The sequence below is a fragment of the Micropterus salmoides genome, unplaced genomic scaffold (genome assembly GCF_014851395.1).
Source record: "Micropterus salmoides isolate LMB-PRFRI ecotype aquatic unplaced genomic scaffold, ASM1485139v1 Ms_hic_scaffold_9, whole genome shotgun sequence".
NCBI classification, from domain to species: Eukaryota; Metazoa; Chordata; class Actinopteri; order Centrarchiformes; family Centrarchidae; genus Micropterus; species Micropterus salmoides.
Genome location: NW_024044681.1, coordinates 15,064,706 through 15,086,985, shown reverse-complemented (window position 1 = coordinate 15,086,985; position 22,280 = coordinate 15,064,706). Strand labels below are relative to the sequence as shown.

General features: G+C 40.1%; 1 protein-coding gene across 2 annotated transcripts in view; it reads left to right on the top strand.

The window, feature by feature from the left end:
* jade2 (jade family PHD finger 2) overlaps positions 1–22,280 on the top strand; it is a 192,873-nt gene that overhangs the window by 27,186 nt on the left and 143,407 nt on the right. For both annotated transcript variants that reach the window (XM_038707524.1, XM_038707523.1), the window contains exons 2-3: positions 240–303; positions 5,877–5,962. In XM_038707524.1, coding sequence (XP_038563452.1) covers positions 240–303; positions 5,877–5,962 — 150 coding nt within the window. The remainder of the gene's footprint in view (positions 1–239; positions 304–5,876; positions 5,963–22,280) is intronic.

Below are 22,280 nucleotides of genomic sequence, written 5' to 3'. Positions count from 1 at the left end.
AAGAAACAGAACAACTGTATCATTGTGATGTTCCCAGCAAGTCCGAAGTGCTAATGTGTAACGGTGATCAAGTCAGTTTATTCTGGCAGGCTGCCTGCCGAAGGCTCTGACAGATTGGTGCCATCAGCACATTATTTCATTAACACTTGTGTCTTCATGGTGAACATCTTCTCACTCGTCATTTTTCTCTCTCTCTCTTGCCCCCCTTCCTCTCTCCCTTGCTGCCACCCCCCTGACAGATGGAGAGCGAAAAGAAGAGGAGGAAATACTCCACGAGCAGCAACGACTCCGACACCACCGACAGTAAGTTGGAGAGAGAAATTCAGGGAACGAGAGGGAGAGTGTGTGTGTGTGTGTGTGTGTGTGTGTGTGTGAGAGGGAGTAAGAAATCTGGTAGTGTCAGAAAGTTTCTGTGCTGCTGTTGTACGCTGAGCTGCCTGGTATTTCTTGTATTCAGTCTCCATATAGACTTTCTTACTGTCGTCCCTTCTCTTGTCATTAAGACTTCCCCTTATCGAAATATGAATAGGTTGCCCAAGAGCCATGGGTCTCAGATTTGTTTTTAATTCTCTGCCTCTGAAAAAGCAGGCGTTAAGATAGCGCACATGAGATTTACACCAGCCACAAGAAAGATTGTGTTGGAAAAAGAAACGGGAATTAACCTTTTATTCTACAGAAATCGCATTCGACACAGTAAGTGTGCCCTAAATGAACGGCACTGAATCCGTTATATAAAAATAAATAAACTAATAAAAATATAGGCCTACATATAACGAAAACGCATTCTTTAAAGTAGAAAATAGAGTCATAATTAGCAAGGTTTGTAACATCAAACAACTTCAGCAACATCACATTTTGGTTTGTTTTAATTAACTTGATGATCAATATCTGTGAAATCACCACAGTTTGCAACTGCACACTTGCAGTGTGTGACTTCCTGGATTTAATTCCCTCCCCCCCCTTCCGCCCTCCGGTTACGTTTTGCATCTCTTCTCTTGTTTGACTCTTATATCATTAATAAAATGTTTCCAATATTATATTTTAAGAGTAATAGTTTCACTGTGGTGAAAAATGCTTTGATAGACCACACTATGTCATATTATTTTCTGAGCTTGGTGATCTCAGACAAATCCTACAGCTGATCTGTACCTAGCTAGATATCGGTACTGAGTACAGTCTAGGAGCTGCCCGCACAATAAGCTGCTACCTTCATCAGTCAGGCTCTTAGTACACAAATTCATTAAAATCAGCATTTTACATTTGTGGTGTGCCATTTACTTTGAAAATCAGACCTTTTGGAAGCAATGTTAAGCACATACAACATGTAGTTAATAGGCTGACGGATATTTGGTGATGGATGCATGTTTGATAGATTTGCAGATACATTTAATTCCCAGTCATGACACAGACAACAACCACTTAGACTACAGACTGTATATAAAGTCTCACTAGCTGTGTTTCCATCGTTATTTAATGCGCATTTTGAAGCATTGCATTAGAAAAGGTTGATAAAAACGGCAAAATTCGAAAAAAAATCCTTAATTTCGCTTGAGGTGGTTTTTGCCTTTGTCGAAAAAGAGTAAATGCGCTAAATGGGAGATGGAAACACTTTCTACAAATAAGTTCTGACGTAGCGAACTTGCAACTCACGTCTGATACCTGCAAGAATTTCATGCACCTAGCAGCTGGTAACGCTCATTTGTGCTGAGAAAAGAGGTGGATGCAAATCTCGGCAGGTAGCCTTCCTCATCTGTTCTGCCGAATTATGCATTCACCTCTTAAAGGTCCTTTTCAGATACTTTGCTCTGCACACTGATCAAACGGGGTTATCACTGCATATTTTTGCTTAATCTCAATGAATGCTACTTCTGAGTGTAATAAAATATTAACGACTCTAAACGCTCATAGAATAGGCTATATACTTAGAATCATTTATCCCCATTGATGAACCCCACAAAGGATATTACAGCGTTTAAAAGCATTATTTGGAGGTGCATGCAATTCTCAGGAGGCACGCAAAACTCGCATAACACCGGATTCCCATAACGTGCGGAGACATGGCTGGTAGCAGTTTGCCCGCTTGAAACACATTTCTGAGGACCTCTCTCCATTTTTCTAAGATCAATGGCCATCACGTTCATGTGGCTGGTTTTGTTGCTGGTTTGGAACACGTCTCGTTTATTACAGCCCTGTCTAACATCAACTACTGACATAACGACACTTGCCATAGCCTTGTTTATTCGCTCCAAACCAGCTGATGCAAATGCACATATTTCGCAATTTCTTTTTTTTTCTTTTTTGCAACATTTCAAAAGTACGCTTAACATTCGCATGACAATTGGATGGAAACATGGCTATTGTATATAAAGAATGTCTCATGGGCTGTATATATCTTTATAACGTCTACAGGGCAGATATAGCCAGGAAGAGATAGACTTCTGGCCAGTCTAACACATTACCAGCACTAGCAGCTTCTGCTGGAAAATCATTTGATAATAAACTTTAAACAGTGGTACAGTGTTACACAAGCACACTTGGCTCTCAAAGCTGATGGCTGTCTACAAAATAGGAGAATTGAAGACAGCTAGCAATTGTTATTTAATTTTAAATTACCTTCTTATTTGGCTTTTGGCAGTTCATCATGGCTAATTCTTGGCATTTTACTCAGTGCACTTTGTAATAACAATCAAATATATTTGTTTGGCCATTCCCCTGACAGTGTCAGGCCAGCAGAGACAGAAAATTAGATACATTAATCAACTAGAAAACAAAGTGCAAGAGTGGACCTCACTTTTGGTTTTGTGTTTCCCTAAAAGCATTGCTGAACTGATGAGAAGTTTAGATAGTATGCTGATAATTAGGCTAAATAAATTTAAATACCAAAGATTTATCCCATGCAACATAAGAAACCAAAGCAAAGTGACTTCATCTGTATGCTTTAACTGGTGTCGAAAGAATATTTATCTCGCTCTTCTCCATTTTTCGTTTAGCTTTTGGACTAGCAGCCAACTTCAAATACCCCTGATCTGCTGCGGAACTGGACAAACGTGGCATCATAACATAGCCGTCTTGGACAAAAAAACAAACAAATCGCATTCTGGTATCGCAGTAACGCAGCGTTATTGGAATAATTAACCCTTTTGAAAATAGTAATCCCTTACACTAGTAGTTACTGGGGAAAGTAAAAATATTATGCATTACTGCTTAACACTGCCTTCAACTATCAGAGAGTGCTTGTCCAAACATATTATTTTTTTTCTACTGTTGCACAGTCAGATAGATGAAATATTATAAAAAAGTATGGTCTGTTTTCTTCTGGCACATTTTTCTATACTTCAGAATAAAACATTTTAATGAAATATTTTGGTTTGTGGTTTTCTTCCATGCTAAATCAAATTTCCTATTTCAGTGTAATAGAAAATTCAGTACAAACAGTGGTTCTTCAGTAATAGAAAAGGGAATCTTACTTTCATTTGTCAGTTCAAGCTTATGCAAGAATGTTTTTTTTGGAAGTAATAGAAATTCTCAAAGCTGTAGGCTCTCTTGATAAAGAGTGTCCTAACTTTTCATAAAAAACAGTTTGCTAATTTAATGAAGATTCTGTGTAATATAGCTATTCAAAACCTAAAAAAAGACAGTTTTACTGCAGTGGGGCCACCAGAGACTGAAGTGACCTCGTGCAGGTTTAACTGTTATGTGGTCACAGGTCTGCATGTATAAAGTATTTTACAGCAGGTTTAACATGCTGTTTTTCAGACCTGACTGAGCCTCATGCTGAAGGCCATGCTGTCTGCTTTATAATTAGCTGTTAGCTGTTAGCTTCCCCTGGCCAGTGTGGCGTGGGCTCCAGCTGCATCTGTTGACTGGAGGTTATCAGGTTTCTAATTGAAGGATGCCCATGATAATTTTGGCTGCTGTGTACCAAGCAGGGCTTTTAATTAACACACGGCCATGATGGTAACCTCCAACTGCGCTGTGGCCCGTTTGGTTATCTGGCCACAGTGATGCACAGACACACACACACACACACACACAGGCACACACACAGGCACACACTCTAGTGGAGTGCAGATGGATGAGTACACTCAAAAAAGTGTCCAGCAGATTAGCACACAGTCCCACTGAATATATAAGTGTATACCCTACCACATGCACATAACAGCACTCCTAGGCAGGGACTTGTGGATGCACGCACTCATAGTTGTATACAAATCTATGAAAAATGAAAAAAACAACAACACATGTGTCTTAGTAAGGTGATGTTCCACCACAAGCCTCCACAACAGCTTCAGTGCTTCTTGGCAGAGATTCTCCAGGTCTCTCTGGTGCTGCTGTCTAATCACAGACTGTATATAAAAAGTGTCTAACACGTCGCTCTAAAATCTCCTGTTGGTGTTGGAGAGAAATTGAGATGTGTTTATTTGAAATGTAAATAATAATGAGCACACCTAGCACACAAAAGCACAGATGCACACATAGACAAAACTATTTCAAATGCCACCCCACCCCTCTCACCATGTCCTTGTTTGTGGTTTTGATGTGTTTGTTCTAGAGTCTCCCTGTCCCAGCATACTTTTAAAGGTATAAAGACAGGGACACACACACACACACACACACACACACACACACACACACACACACACACACAGAGTACATACACATACAGCACAGATTGTATCCCACCATATGGGCTAAGCGGTACATTTTGACACCACCATTCAGAACAGCTGAGTGGAGGATTCATTTGAATGCCTGTCAATTCACACCATATTTCCTGTTGTGCTGTGGCAGAAGTGTGTTTGTGTGTCTATGCGTGTGTGTAATAGTGAGTTTATAAAACTATACAACTCCCAAGAGATTGAGACATTGACTCAAAGTAAGCAAAATATGTGCGAACGTGTGTCTGTATGTGACTATTAGCATGCATATGTGGAAACTACACTGATGTGTTAACGGCTCTATATACGTTCACATGTGAATTGTATGTGGAGAGGGTAAGGGAGAGGGAGTTAGTAATTTAGAAGACAAGCCTGACAGCAGTTCTGCCCTCTGAGCTGGTAGTTGTTCAGACGTCACAAGTAAAATTAGCACTGTGGCAGTACCACTGTGGTGGCAAGGGAAATATGTTGAGTGGGAGGCAGCGCGCACGCACATGCACGCACACACACACACACACACACACACGCACACGCACACACGGTCACAATGTGCTATATTACACAGTATTGGCAAATTTGTGTTTTCCATTATGCCAGTGTGATGTAATCGAATTGCCAATGTGATGCAATTTTTAATGACAGCCTTCTTCACGGTGCACAGATGAAAATGAGCGTTCAGCTAAATCTGTAGCAGTAGGTTTGTGTTTTAAAAAATTACAGAAAAACAGCGCACTCATCTGTTCACATACACACAGAAAAACACACACAGAGCTGCTGATTGAGGCGGTGGGTGGGATATTGGCTCCAGTGTCTGGTTAATTGCCATTAAGTTGTGTATTAATGAGATTGTAAAGGACCACAATGGATTAACTGTGTAACAAGATGCTATTTATATTGTCATTACTTATTAAACCTCTTAATAGATCATCATCAGTCTGCTTCAAATAAAAGCCTACTGCCTGAAAGTGGTGGTTCTGTCACGGGCGTCAGAAAAGTCACCGGGAAGGTTTTTGTTTGGCTGCTTTCTTTTAGTGCTTCTCTGAAAATCTGTGTCACAAACCTGACAAAGGAAGGTCAGAAAAGGCTCATATGTCTGCTAGAAAAATGTTGATGTTTTTGCTTGTGATTCTCTAAAGAACACTTGGTGAATTAAAAAACTATTCAGTAGAAAAGAGGTTTGTTAGTCTTAATTACACTGATGTCGTTTATTTGCTGCAGGTCAGGTGACGTCGTGGTCCAGGTCATCCAAGAATACGGGCACCAGCAGCACATGGGTCCGCCACCAGCACAAAAAACCATCAGAGGTAAGTTAGTGTGGCAGTTTGGTTCAGTCACTCAGGTATATTGTAGTTAACCATTACAACCTCACAGTTGTGCTTTGTTTTATTTCTGTGTTGTCTGTTATTTGTTGTGGCTTTGATGAATTCTCATGGTCATTGTCTGGTTGTTTGGGTTGCTTAACACTGGCATGATCTAGAGATTTTATGATCCAATAGTTAATGTGGTTTAGATTAGCTACTAAAAGTCAGGGCTGTGTATGGTTTCTGGACAAGCTCAGTGGGTGAAGTTGCTTCTGGGTCTTTACTTGTGCAGAGTTGATTGCTGTAATGCTGAAGATTTGCAACATACTACAAAATCCTGCACACCACAACATATGTAAGAGCAAGATCATACTCCTGTCAAAGCATTGTATGGGGGTGACAGTGGAGTAGTGGATAAGACATGTGCCTTTGGCGTGGGACATTCACCAATTTGTCCCTGACCTCTGGTATATATGTGTATAAATGACTAAATGTAATGTACAGTATCTCACAAAAGTGAGTACTCCCCTCACATTTCTGTAAATATTTGATTGTATCTTTCCATGTGACAACACTGAATAAACGACACTTTGCTAAAATGTAAAGTAGTGAGTCTATAGCTTGTATAATAGTGTAAATTTGCTGTCCCCTCAAAGTAACACGACACAGCCATTAATGTCTAAACCACAGAGATGTACTCACTTTTGTGAGATACTGTAAATAGACAATTATAAAGGACACAAGTCACTCAAAAGGAAAATTAGATGAATAGAGATGATTTGTGGCATCACTACCATGCCTTAGCCACTGCAGCTATATATCAGTTCTTAACTGGAACAAACACTTCTGTCCAAAATAAATACAGCCATCTCCGTCACCACAGCTGAATCAACCAGGCGCATAGATGGCACAGATTGGTTGACTAAAATACCAGGTTGGAACATCCACATGGTCGCAATGATCAATCCCAAGGGCTCTCAAATGACCACCCTGAGGAATAAACTGGCATAAACCAGTTGGAAAATGGTGCACTGTACCAGTTGTGGCAATGCCTTGCCTGCCACAGTCACACATTCCTCCCACTCTGTCAGTGAAGTGGGTTCAAATCTGTTTAAGGAGAACTCATCTCTTGCTGTTTGAAGAGTTTCACTCCAAAAATAACTATCTACCATTTGGAACAAATTACATCTTCTCTTAAAAATTAGCAGGGGTGATTTTTGAATAAAGCAGAGGAGGTAACAGTCTCTGATGGCACTTCTAAAATTCTAAAGATGTTCCATGAAAGCACTTCAAACAAAAAATCTTTTACAAAATGAATTAATGCCATTTTAGAGGGTAATTTGGTCTTGCCTCTGCTATGATTTGCCTCCATCCTTCACTCTCAAAAGTGTAAGAGCACAAGTATTTCTTTATTGTTTCTTTTTTGTAACTTTTGAAAGGAGAATGCCCCTGAACCACCCCAAAGTACAAGTCATCAGCGGAGCATCTGTCATGCCTGTGCATCAGAAGCTTCCTCCCCGTCAGCTCCATCCAGTTAACCACAGGCTGTTGGAAGGTCCTGTCAGCAATCAGTCTCTCAGTAATTACTACTGTGGCTCTCTGCTCTGACCCGGGCCTTAGCTGAAGAGCCAGGGGCCACGTTCCCTTTCATAACGCTACCTCCTTGCCTTGCTCTGGGGCACACTGCTCTTTCGTGAAGGTTTTGCAGTAATCTTCCAGCTTTTTCGTTAGCATTGAGTGAAGAAAAATGTTGGGTGACATCTGACAAAGGTTCAGTGCAAAGTCAAGAATGTTGCAAATGCATCTGAACTGACTAAGCTTAACTTGTTGAGCATGAAAAATGTGTTTGCATTCGCCTCGTAGAGGTATTGACACATCATACTATTCTCTGTTGCTAGTTTTTAGATACATGCACTTCTAGGTGCTTGCTTACTTGTTGATTCTTTTGTCTGCATTGCTGTGTTGTCCATGTTATGGTGTTTTTGGGAATCAGTCCAAGAAAGTAATGCCGTTTTGTTCAACTTTATCCTTGTTTATGGAAAATTGATGACAAATTCGAACTTGAACTAGAACCTTAGTTTTGCAAGCTGGCGCACACACAGAAATTCAATTCTGCAATTGTAAAATGTGATGAAATTATTACTCAGTCATTTCATTGGATTTGTCAACTGTTTAGTAATTGGGGTACAAAAATAGAAAATGTGTAGTATCCCATTGTTGGGGTTTCTTAATCCAAAGCAAGAGAGTTCACCTACAGTACATTTACCATGCAGGTGTAGTAACTCCATATGCATCATACCTGGATCATGCATTAGCTGTCTTGTATGTGATTGCAGCATTGCTACCACAGGACAGCAACTTAATTTGATTAGTTCACATATATTATATTGTATGTGAAGTACACTTCAGACAAAGAGCATGTCAGATCAAATGTGTAATGGCGAGACAGACTGTCAAAAAATGTGCGCGCTTAGCTCTTTTCAGACGATTCATTGCGTCAAGACCATAAACACATGCACAAGACACACAATTCCTGGAGAGATAGGGGAGGAAGTGGGAGGAGCCAAGAACAGGCACTGATGGCCTTTGAGTGTGGCCAACCGGAACAGGTATAAACACCTTTGCCTTTAGATGTGGTGGTTGACGCATTGTATGAGCTAGTTCATCTGACGCAAACTGAAGCCTTTAGTCAACTGAGCCAAGAAACTCTTTGGCAACACATGCAGTTAGTGCTCTTAACCAGTTCATATGTTAATTAGGTAACTGCTCATATTTCTAAAAGGCAGCTCTTCTGTTGAGTTTTTAATATTGTGACAATAAAATGGCCTTCAGATAGATTAATTGCTGTCAGTATCCTGCAGGAACAGCAACAACTTTTATGTGTGACAGGTCAAAGGCCATGGCCCTGATTAAATGGCATGCCCCTTTTACTAATAATACTTAAGCTGGAGCAGACAATCGAGGTCCTGTTCTTCATTTTCACTTGTTATGCAGTTAACAATGTTATGTAGGAGTTTTGCTTCCTTTGCTTACCTGCCAAGCGTTTGGATTTTACCACTTCAACACTGTCACTGTTATTGTTAGGTCAACGTGCCAGCTCTCTTATTACTTTAAAGACAATGGGCAGCAGCCGTGAAACAAACAGAAAACAGACACTCTGTAAAGGCCTAACCACAGCAGCTGAGAGTGGAGTGGGAGTGAGGAGTGGGTTGTCTCTTTTTTTTTTTTTTTTTTTAAGGAGTGAACTGTTTTTTTCTTTTTGGCCTGACTAATTAAAAGGATGAAGAGGCTTAAATAAATAAATTTGGCTAATATAGATCAGAGAAACAACTACCAATGCTAAATGTCACATTTACATTTGGTGTTGATCTAGTTCATAAGCAAGAATAGAAGTCGACACATTTCAATGGTCAAAAACGCCTGTTAGCGGATGATGCTTATGAGTGCTATGTCAAAAAATCATCTGGCTTTTAAGTTTGATGATGGACTGGGTTGCAGTATTTTTACCCACACACGTTAATCCATTATGTTTATTACCTCACTGGTTTAACATACATTTATACATACATTTGTAGTTTGTTACGGTGATTTGAATTGGAACTTTCTATGGATTATTTTGACTGTGTTTGTGGAATTGATGGTAATTGTTTGAGAATTGGACCTGTCGGTTGTTGACGGTGGCAGCCGGACATCGACTAAAACAAAGTGCTTTTTAAAATGATCAACAAAAAGTCAAAGCAAGGTCAAAAAAGGGTGATATTTTTAGGCAGTGAAGAATCCTCATCAGTGCATCCTTACAGGGGAAAAAAGTTGAACAGTGGCTCACAATGCGGACAACTTTATGGAATGATACTCACCCTAGGTTAAGGGAGGTGTGGCGAATGGTAAACACTATGGACTTAATGACAACGTAGCTCTTTTCTAAAAATGAGCTGTCTCTCTTTGCGAGTCTTTCACTCCAGTTTTAAAATTTTCTTAGAAGTGGTTTGGAGAACTTCCCTTGGTGGAAGGAGGACACAGTCAAATGCTTCCTTTTTTCTGTATAGCTGTTTTTATCTGAGTTTAGATGGAGGCAGAGATTAAGGATATTGAAAATGTTGGTAGATAAACAGGAAGTCATTATGACATACAGTACACACACAAATAGCACATATTTGGTCTTGTGGTTGATGGTTAGGGGGAGCACTTGAGCATAAGATCAGACAGCGGCAAAACACAGATTAGTTATAAAAACAACCAAAAAACGTAATGTCGCTGCAGTGGTACCGAGATACCAGTCAGAGCGGGGACTCTTACTTGAACAGCTCTTGGCCTCATCTGTTCTGACAAAAGCAGAGCTCCCCTTGTTCAGAGAAATCCCCCTGCTCTCCCCTGGGGGATTGTGTGGCACTTGTCAAAACAGTGCAACATGGCCAGAGGACGGACGGACGGACACACAGACACACACAGACACAGACACAGACACACACCACACACACACACACACACACACACACACACACACACACACACACACACAGAAACACACACACACACACACAGAAACACACACACACAGAAACACACACACACACACACACACACACACACACACACACACACAGGATTTGTTTGAAGGTGCTTGACACACTACATTGAGACCGAAACATGAATACCCGCACTTTGGACTCAGTCCAGGCATCAGGTCATCTGTATGGAGATGCCAGTAGTTATAGCAAGTGTTTGCTTATGACAGTTCTTCTTTTTACATACCACACCGGATAGTGACAACTGAGCTTCAAAAATATGAATCCAGATAGTGATCTTTTGAAAATAACAGCTCTAATAGCAGCTGGCCTCATTGTGCAGATTGGAGCCTTTGATATTATGAGTATGAGATATGCGCTTATGTGTGCACAGCAAGACTTAATAATGGGTCTCCAAATCTGATCAAAAGTATATTTAATGAGATTTTAATCAAATATTAATGAGCCAGTTTTCATAGATGATGCAATATGAGGCATGGGTGAACCAAATCACTGTTGTGGTCTAACCAAATCTCAATGTTTCTGGGGAAACCGTTTAAAAGTTGTTTTTTTTCCAATCCCAACCTGTAATTTATGAAAAGTTATTCTTGATGCTAGAATTTAGGTCTCATGAAGTTATCAGGAGAGCAAGCCACTCCAAGTGCACCATGGGAGGAAGGAAGTGGTATTGACTGGTGTTGCCCAAAAAGATAAGGTGTGAAACTGTCTATAGCATTGTTGTTACATGTGCATACATAAGTGTGTTTGTGTATGTGTGAAGGTGCAAGTTAAGTGCGCATGCAGTATGTGTATGCAACTGTATCCATAACTATCTGACAGTGACTGGAGAGGTGGTAGCTGCAGCACCAGGGCCTGTATTAGTAAACCAGAACTTAAACATTGCATTGGATATGGAAGTTGCGCAGTATTCAGTGGGTTGTACATTTATTTTTAATGCACATGTAGCACAACTTTGGCTGAGACAAAATGATAAACTCCTTTACCTTACTAGATTTCCTATAAAAACGTTATAATATGTGAACGATAATAGGCCTACATTACAAAAATTCCTAACCAGGTTTAATATATCCTGCTATATGATTTTAATGGACACCTGTTAGCCAGCTAGCAATATTTGTTTTTTGTGGGCCTGTTGTTATAATAGTGTTTAATGTTTGCATCTTCAATAATAAATATGATTCTAAAGAATAGTTGTACCTAGCATGCCAAGATGGAAACCTTCTCTGTGTTCATTTGTAATTGCCATTTTTTCATTGCCATTTTTTGCCGATTTGACACGATCGTAACAGATGAAAATCATTGTGAATAGGTTTAACAGTGGGAAATGCCAGTGGATATCAGTAATTATAAGTAATCATGAGTAATTATGCGTAAGCTGTAGAAAGTGCAGTAGTTTCTATAGAAAGTAAGCCAAAGAAAAGTCACGGAGTAGTGATTTGAAAATGCAGAATTCATTGCTGAAATTCAAACCAGCAGCCGGCTGATGGAAAACACAGCGAGCCTGATGAATAGTTCCTGATCTTTTTCTTCCTTATTGCTTGCACTTGTCAAGGTAATATCGCAATCTGATTAGGACATCGGAAAATTTCCTCGGGGTATTGACAAGCTCTGTGAACCATTCTCAAGTGTTTTTAAACAACTTGTATGTTAAGCTTACAGTCCAAGGCAGCTGTATACGCATCCAGATGTGGAGATATTATTATAGATGTATCACCGTCCAAGTGCCAGTACCCCATTCATTTCTAAACTCATCAATGCGCCAAAATCCTTGCAAGACATAACAAGTTCTAGTCCTCTGAAAAACTGTTGGACATGTACATGCATTAATGGTTAAGTGATCATGTTGACAGATACAAGCATGTGTGTGTATAAATGTGCGTGTGTGTGTCTATGTGTTGGTGTGTGTAACTTAGCAGGCTAGCAGCTGTTGTAGCTCATTAAGGTCTGGTAGAAACAGCTGTGAAACTCCATGGCAACCAGATGCAAACAACTACAGGAATGCACAGAGTTGATGTTACAGTTTTACACTCACTCACTCACTCACTCACTCACTCACTCACTCCATGTGCCAAGCCCATTGAATAGATGAGCAGCTTGGTTGGATGGTGGAGAGCTTACCATGTCGACACATACCGGCCGGGAGATGAGTCCAAATAAACATATGCGTACACACACACACAAGCCAGCACAGCCTCTAGCCGTTGTATTAAACTGTCAGTACTGCTCCCGTTGCTTCCTATCCCAGGTGCTCAAATCTAAAAAAAAACTAAATCATTGTTTACACTCACTACTAAGAGGGCGAAGGAAATAAGGATGGATTAGGAAGTATGGATGTTGAAAAGATGGCTAAGGTTGACAGAGGGAGATAGAAATGATTGGTGGGAATGATGGATGTTAAAGTGAGGAAGCAGTACAATGAGGGACAGAGAGGTGAGTAGATGGATGGGGAATTAAAGAAATGGGGAGATGGAGTGATGTGTGCATTGATCAAAGGATGGGTGAAGGACAGAAAAGTGCAAAATGGAGGAGTGGAGGATGATTAGATAAATATAAATGATAGGTGGAGGAAATGATAAATGGATGGTAACTACCAGTTTTTATGTGACAGTGTTCTTCACTGATTGATTTTACTATAATTTCACTATAATTATAAAACAATTGGGGGAAAAAAACTATTTTTAATTCAAACACTTCCTTTCCCCTGTGTTGTAATAGTTGACAAAGTCCAGGTGACTTTGACCATTAACGCTTGTTGTCAAGTGGGTACAGTCAACAGAAATTACATTCTCTAATGTTTAAAAAGTGAGATATTTTAAATGTGTGTATATTTTTTTAAAAACAGTTTCAAACTAACAATCCTATGTTGTTTATTAACCAATGAAAGAAAGCTGTTTTGGATGTGCCCCACAAAATAAGTTTTCTTTTACTTGTTGCGCTTCCATCTTCGAGAACTAATGTTTGTGGTTGACACGTAAACTAAAAGCACTGGCCGGAGAACATCTTGGGAAAATGTTAATTATCAGATGGGGTGTATTTTGTTTGGAAAGGAAGCGAATATTTGTACACCCATGGGCATTTGTTTTGTTTTTCTATGTATCATTTGTCTTCTTCAAGCGTCTGTTTGTTTCCAGTTAGCTATCACCTGTGTGTGTGTGTGTGTGTGTGTGTGTGTGACATGAGCAAAGTTGCCCATATTTCCACTTTCAGTCATGTGTGATGGGTTCATGGCTACAGAAGGCTGCCTGCTGTACCTGGCTATGGTGGGGTGGTGAAATCTACAGAGAGTGAAATAAAGAAGGCAAGCAACTATGGCATGGGAGAAATAAATAAAGATGGGCAGTTAAGTTAGAAAGAGTGTATTGGATGTTGTGAAAAAACACGAGTGATAAAATGAGGATAAAGAGTGACCATCTGATAAAGATGCAGTGAAAAACTTAAAATAATATGAATATATTTCTTAGGGCTGGACCCGAACATTCAAATATACGATTGTTGGGTACACATTAGATTTTTAATTTTGAAATTTGAATGTTGAGGGTTTTTTTCCGCACGCCTGACCCCTGCTCACAGCAGTGAATGTATCGCTCCAGTATACAGTGGGTACGGAAAGTATTCAGACCCCTTTAAATTTTTCACTCTTTGTTTCATTGCAGCCATTTTCCAAAAATCAAAAATGTTCATTTTATTTCTCAGTAATGTACACTCAGCACCCCATCTTGACAGAAAAAAACAAATGTAGACATTTTTGCAAATTTATTAAAAAAGAAAAACTGAAATATCACATGGTCATAAGTATTCAGACCCTTTGCTCAGTATTGAGTAGAAGCACCCTTCTGAGCTAGTACAGCCGTGAGTCTTCTTGGGAATGATGCAAGTTTTTCACACCTGGATTTGGGTATCCTCTGCCATTCTTTCTTTCACATCCTCTCCAGTTCCGTCAGGTTGGATGGTGAACGTTGGTGGACAGCAATTTTCAGGTCTCTCCAGAGATGCTCAATTGGGTTTAGGTCAGGGCTCTGGCTGGGCCATTCAAGAACAGCCACGGAGTTGTTCCGAAGCCACTCCTGTGTTATTTTAGCGGTGTGCTTAGGGTCATTGTCTTGTTGGAAGGTGAACCTTCAGCCCAGTCTGAGGTCCTGAGCACTCTGGAAAAGGTTTTCTTCCAGGATATCCCTGTACTTGGCCGCATTCATCTTTCCCTCGATTGCAACCAGTCGTCCTGTCCCTGCAGCTGAAAAACACCCCCACAGCATGATGCTGCCACCACCATGTTTCACTGCTGGGATTATATTGGGCAGGTGATGAGCAGTGCCTGGTTTTCTCCACACATACCGCGTAGAATTAACGCCAAAAAGTTCAATCTTGGTCTCATCAGACCTGAGAATCTTATTTATCACCATCTTGGAGTCCTTCATGTGTTTTTTGGCAAACTCCATGCGGGCTTTCATGTGTCTTGCACTGAGGAGAGGCTTCCGTCGGGCCACTCTGCCATAAAGCCCCGACTGGTGGATTGCTGCAGTGATGGTTGATTTTGTGGAACTTTCTTCCATCTCCCTACTGCATCTCTGGAGCTCAGTCACAGTGATCTTTGGGTTCTTATTTACCTCTCTCACCAAGGCTCTTCTCCCATGATTGCTCAGTTTGGCTGGACGGCCAGCTCTAGGAAGGGTTCTGGTCGTCCCAAACTTCTTCCATTTAAGGATTATGGAGGCCACTGTGCTCTTAGGAACGCTTAGGAGTGCTGCAGAAATTGTTTTGTAACCTTGGCCAGATCTGTGCCTTGCCACAATTCTGTCTCTGAGCTCTTCAGGCAGTTCCTTCGACCTCATGATTTTCATTTGCTCTGACATGCACTGTGAGCTGTAAGGTCTTATATAGACAGGTGTGTGCCTTTCCTAATCAAGTCCACTCAGTTTAATTACACACAGCAGGATGAAGGAGTAGAACCATCTCATGGAGGATCAGAAAAAATGTACAGCATTCAAGTTAAATATGAGTGTCACGGCAAAGGGTCTGAATACTTATGACCATGTGATATTTCAGATTTTCTTTTTTAATAAATTTGCAAAAATCTCTGGGTTTTTTTTCTGTCAAGATGGGGTGCTGAGTGTACATTAATGAGAAATAAAATGAACATTTTTGATTTTTGGAAAATGGCTGCAATGAAACAAAGAGTGAAAAATTTAAAGGGGTCTGAATACTTTCTGTACCCACTGTACATGAAAGGGAAAGCAAAATGAAGCCCTCAGCTGTGTGAGAGCACTTTAAACTAAATGATGACAAGGGCAGTGTGACAGTTGTGGGATTTATTCATTCTACAATTGCTTAATTTCATTACAGATCAAAAAAAGTAAAATAGCCTACATTTTAAAATTAATCAGTAGACTAAACTGTAGGCTACAACAAACTAACAACAACATAAAGAACACATTTAAATCATTATATTAGGCTGATTAAAGAAAAACATGTAGTAGGCTATAATAAAAGTTAAAAGTGATAACGCATTAGGCCTATAACTTGTTGTTTTAGTCCCGCTACCGGAAATAGCACTCATCTCGTATGCTCTCCTTGGACGCCTGTCTAATATATTTCCGTATTATTTACAGCGTCAAAATTGGTGAGGGCAATTTCTACGAAATTCTGCGTGGGAAAATTTTCAACATAAAAGCAAAAGCACTCTTATTTAAATTCAGCAATGTGATTATGAAAATGTCTTGTTTAGTTTTGACATCAGTCCCTCATGATCAAAGAGTGATGACTTCTTTCTAGACCCCTCTTGCTGCACTGATAGTCAACAATGAAATGGAGAAAAGCTTCCATAGACCAGCATGTAATCTGCCCACACGACATGTTGAGTCTTAACTAGAAGACCTTCTCCCACATATTGACTACAAAATGTTCATGTACATTTTGTGGTTGTTATGAAAAGTCCTTCTTGTGATTGTACTGAATGCCCAACTCTAGTAGAAGCAGGTGAGACAGATTGAGACATGAAAGCTCCTGGAACCCACTGAACATTGCAGATTGATGATATATTCCTGGAAGAGTGTCTAACAGTGGATTCTTCCTTTTCAGAGATCCAGACGATCTTTTGATGAGTTGTTGTTACTTAAAATGACTCAGAACCGTTTAACGTTAAAGTGGGCGTTAATATGAGGCCAGCTGAGAAGAAGTGTGTTATTTTAAGACCAACCCCTATTCATAAGTCAGAGCGTTTATTTTGGCCTGCACACAGCACCAGATGGGTGGAGTTTAGTGCATCGGAGCAATTCAGGAAAGTCATAAAAAAGTATATAAAAACTAACTGACAAAATATTGTTCTGTGTGGCAGAAACCACCCATCTGACACTCCATGTTGGGTAAAACAAGCCATGGATCTGTCAAATGGTATTTAGATTTTTGATCCTCTATCTTGGATCTGTTCTTGATATTTGTTTCTGAAAGCTGTACTTTAGGTAAACGCACTGAGCTTCAGAGCAAGCAGCTACGGGTTGGCTTCCCGTTTAATCAACTTTGTTATTCCCTATTAATAAATTTAAATCTAAAAAGCATGACAAGCAACTCAAGTTGCAGTAGACGCAGACATGCAAAGCAGCATTAATCATGTAGCGGTTTTGGTTGTTTTTCAGCCACACATCTTCAGAACTAGGTCACATCTTCCCCAAGCCTTTGCTTGCCATTTTACCAGATGAGAAGAATGATATTTGCATCGGACTCTGTGGGGGCCAATTGGCTTATTGCTCCTGCCTCTTAAGTCTACTTCACTCTTTCTTGTCAGTGACCCAGTTTTTTAACCTTTATTTATTGAGAGAAGGCTTTCTGGGCATGTACGCTCTCTCTTTTTTTTCCCCCCTCCTCTCAGAAACACCTTGCTTCATATTCATGATTTTACGCACATTCACACCTGGGAGCTTCAGAGTACAAGTACAGCCTTTACAGAGCAGATCCACATGAGCAGTTTGGGGGCTACATGCCTTGTTCAAGCCCGTTGTTGAGCTTGAATTTTTATATTATATTAGATTGTGTGTGTTCTTTTCTATTATACACTTTAATAACTTTTATAATTGATGAAATTCTATGCTGTCTGTCTGCATTGTTTTGCTTAATATGCATGCTGTTACAGGATTTGCCAAGTGCAAGCTCCCCAGTACAGTGTCTTCGACATATGGCCATTTAATAGCTCCTGTGAAGCAGTTAGGAGGTTAAATGCCTTGCCCAAGGACATTCAGGGAGAAGAGCTTTCAATGACCAGATTCCGGTCCAAGAGGCTTCTGGCTCAAAATCCAGCTTACTACTCTAAGCTACTGCAGTCATGAATATTGATATTTATATTTAAATGTGTGGACAAGCTGCATGGATGATCAGTTATGCCGTTATTTCTTTTTAAGGATTCTTCAGACTAATTTCTCTGAATACGTGATTGTGAACATGAACGGAGGGCAGAATTTTAGCTTGCTAGAGGCCAAAAATCACATCTGCTCAAACGAAGGAGCGCAGTCAGTCAAATCCTTATTGAAGCAGGAACAAAGCTTAATTGCATGACCTTTGAGTGAATCCTTGGCAATCAGCCTGCCCTTGGCGTGGAGGGGAGTGCCGTCACTCCACGCATCATTCAGGCCAGGGGCTTGTGATGAGGCGTCTGCGTTCAGAAAAATCTCAAAAGGACTTGTTCACTGTCTCGTCTCATGCTAATGAGGGGCATAAATTGTAGGCTGAGTGGCTTTTCAGAGCTCAGCAGTACAAAGTTAGGCTAATAGCTACAGATGTGACATTTCAGATCTACGACAGGAGAGGGGACTATAGAAAGAGCAAGAGGAAATGCTTTTCACATTCCTATCAAATCCTTTATGTGTTATTTGAAAAATGTCAAGCCGGTAAAGGCTGTAGATGCGAGTGATTCAGTTTAGTGCAAGATAATGTTTCTGCATAAAACAGTGCCTCCCTTCACTGTTCCTCCATCCTGAGCTGAAGCAGGGTGTAGCGAGCGCACTGAACGGTTTCTTCAGACCTGCGCTCTCTTTGCCCCGCATGGTGCCTCATATAGAACAAGATGTCATCAACTACGACTCCATAGACGGTGAAGAAGAGAAGAAAATATTTTTGAATTCCACCTCAGCCGTAAAAATCACAGGTGGATTGTTATAGACTTTGCATAAGCATTACCCGTTTTGTAATGAAAAGGTTGTGGTACAAATGTTATGTAATATTTTGTAGTCGTCACTGAGACTATTTGGTGTACAATAACTTTACTGAAGTCGCAGTGCTGTGGGGTTTATCCAAGAATCCTTCTCCTCCTTTACTTTTTAAGGACTATGTTGTTTATCTTGTCATTTAAAACAAATGGTGGTTGCTGGTGGCTCAAATGCAAAGTGTTTGTCCTGGAACGAGTGACATCAGGTGTTTTTGAACAGCAAATATAGATGCTTTCATGAACTGGTTAAAGGTGGAACCGCTATTGAAATATATTGAGAGAGAGTAGCATGTTATGAAAAATGTCTATATTTACTGTACGAACACCTGGGCTGTGTGTTAATCCAGTCTTGAGTATATTTCCAGGCAGTTTCTTGGCTGATATGGGACAGTTTGTCAGTGTATATTTGTCTTCCAGATAGCCTATGTTACCCAGACCACCTCATCCATTGTTCAAAATACAACCTAAATTTCCATACTGCAAAAAAACAGAGGGTACAAATGGAGGAGAAACATCCAGAATGAAATGTTTCTCCTGGAACAGCATCAGGGAAAGATGCTAGTCAGTTGAATTTGCACTTTTGTTTCTTCTCTCCCTTCCTCATTCTGCTACTGTCCATTTCCTCGTCCTCTCTTTCTTTCTTCTCTGTTCCCCTCTTCACTCGATTTGCACATTTGGAAAGGCGTCAGACAGGCCAAATGTTTTCTCTTCTCCTTGTGTTTTCATCCCATTTCATCCTGTCCGTCTGTTAAATATATATCTTTGCCTTTTCTTGCACTAAGCCCTCTCTGTCCAGCTCGGTGAGAAGAGAAATAGGAGACAGGCAGCCATTTTTTCAGACGCCTGTGGCCCTCTGATAAAGAAAAATATGGGAAAATAGTCTTGCTGCAGTAGAAAACAACCATGAAGAAGATTGTAAAGTGCAGCAAGGAGATTCAGAAGTGTGTGTGTGTCCTGTGACTTACAGTGACGTCATGTCCCGTGTTATTCACGCTCTTCTTCTCAGTTGGCGGGAAGCCTTGCTTAGGAGAGGTAAGTCTTAACAAAAGCGTTTAGAACTTGGTAGAAAAACTAACCACTTGTGTAAATTTTACTTTGTGGTGATTCATGATTTAGTCTAGTGTTGCTTCGTTTTTTCCCCCTAGCTATTTTGGAAAACTTTTTTTGTCAAGAAGCACTTTATTGTAACATGCTGGTTCACTGATTGTTGTAGCATGCGGGTGGTTCCTCATGCGGCTGGCTGTCCTTGTCTGTCTTTGCTTTAACTTTAAAGCCGACACCAGTATTGTGTACAACACATTTATCATTCAAACGTGTATGTTTTATGTAATTATACTGAACCGTATATTGTTATGAATGTAATGGAACCTGGTAATTCTAAAGGAGAGGTGTGCATGTAGAAGACCAGTTGCTGTTTATTTTGTTGATCCTTTTGCAAGAGAGCAGATGTCCTCATTCCCTTCAGCTCCATAAATACATAGCAAATTTTGTAGCCAGATGATGTATCACACCTGACGGGCCACATGTGCATTTATGTATAATCCTTGGATGAAAACCATAGCTGGTTAAATCATTACATTCTGTTGCTATCAAGGTACCAGACTCACGAATTTTCGTCTCTATGTGTTTATGCTTGCTGAAATCACTGAGTCACTGTACTAATACACTGATCATACACACACACACACACACACACACACACAGCGCTCTTCTCCTCTTTCTCATAAATCGCTTTCTCTCCTTCTCTGTATTTTTCTCTCTTAATCGCACGCACGCACGCACGCACGCACGCACGCACGCACGCACGCACGCACGCACGCACGCTTTTTCCCTGAGTTCTGTGGACCTTCCTAGCAGCCAATCATCAGAGCCCGTCCGTGTGCTGTGATGTGGCTGCTAAAATTAGCACTGTGGAGAGCCAGGTAGCTATGATGCCCAGAAGAGAGAAAAAAAAAACTCCTCTACTTATTCCTTTCTTTGCCTCTCTACTCCTCCTTTTTCCTCTCCTCACTTCCCATCCTTTCCTGTCCTTTCTTTTCTGCCTTCTTTCAATCCTGCTCCTTCATGATTGCTTTCATCTCTAAGAGTTTTTTTCTCTTTTAGTCCTCAGCAGGTCCATGTAGCAGTGTACCCTTTTACTGTTCTTTTCAGTCTGTTAAGTAAAAGCTTTTTTACTTGAACCTGTTTTAAGGCTCAGGTATGAGGTCTGACTCACTGTACGCTGCTGTTGGTTCTGCTTCTGTTATTACTTTTAGACAGTACAGAGTGACTATTAAAAACCACTAGAATCTGTCACAATGCCAGTGAGTATATGTAGTCCTTCACGGTTCAGTCAGCAGAGTCATGGCTTCATCCTCTTGTCCTTTAAATAAACTTAAATTTTAATATTGCCACTTAGGGGTGTGATAATACACCTAGCTCACAAGATGTTTAAGACAATATACGATATTAGGTTCATGAGAATGAGACAAGATGATGTTTTATCACAATTTTTATGAGATCTTCATTTATGTAATATATGACTAGAAAAGGGTCTTTTAATAAAATCACAAAATGCGAAACAATGCAGATGTATTTTTAAATGCTGCGTACATTTTGTTCATGTCTGTTACTCTGTCAATGTTTATTGTTTCCACCCGGTACCCAAAATGCTGGCACACAAACAATTTAAAAGGGGGCATCTTGTATGCTAATTCTACTCTCACACTTCGTCATGCTGATATCATGAGACAGCTGTTCACCTGTACAAGAAATATTGTCATGTTTTAATAATGTGAGATCTCGTGGAAATATTAAACTATGGCAGGCAGTTTTTCTCTGCAGACGCATTTTGTCGTGGGACAGCTAATTTCCCTTATTCACAAAGAATTCTTTTCACTTTTTAGCCAGATTTAATTTCTTTTGGTCGGCTCAGATCGATTTTGAGGGCTGAGATGTATCAGTATTTCTTTGAGCTCTATTTCAGTTTCAAATCTTCCAATCACTACTCCCACAGATGTTATTCTAACTGCTGCGCTCATGGGAAACTCCTATGCCATCCATTTTGATATATATTTTAAAAAACGTAGTATAATAATGTTAATGTAAATGTTGCCTCGTTTTTTTTGGTGGCGAAAGCTTGTGAAAAATACACAGTAAAACAAATGTCATCAAACCTTATGACATCCTTGGCCCATCCTTAATGCACTCCAGGGTGCCACCCACTTTGGGAACCACTGATAAATCGTTATTCATGCTATCAACAAATAGGAAGCCAACCAAACAACATTTCTGGACTAAAGAAAGGCCTTCCATGTTCATTATTAGATTAGTCATCTGTATTTTCACTTGAATTTCATTATTTTGATTCAGTTTAGAGTTATAATTATGCAGCTTTGGCTGTGGGTTAACACCATTATTTTCTTTTGAGTCATGTATGACCTTTTGGCAATGTTACGCTTGATTTATGTTGCCTGATTAGGACGATACTTGCTGTGATTTGATCAAATGTTCTACAATACTGGAGTTATTTTTGCTCAAATGGCACTACTTCCTTGTATATTCAGTATGTTGAGCTGTAATTGAGCTGCTCTTATGAGTCCTTTGCACCTTATGGGATAATGAA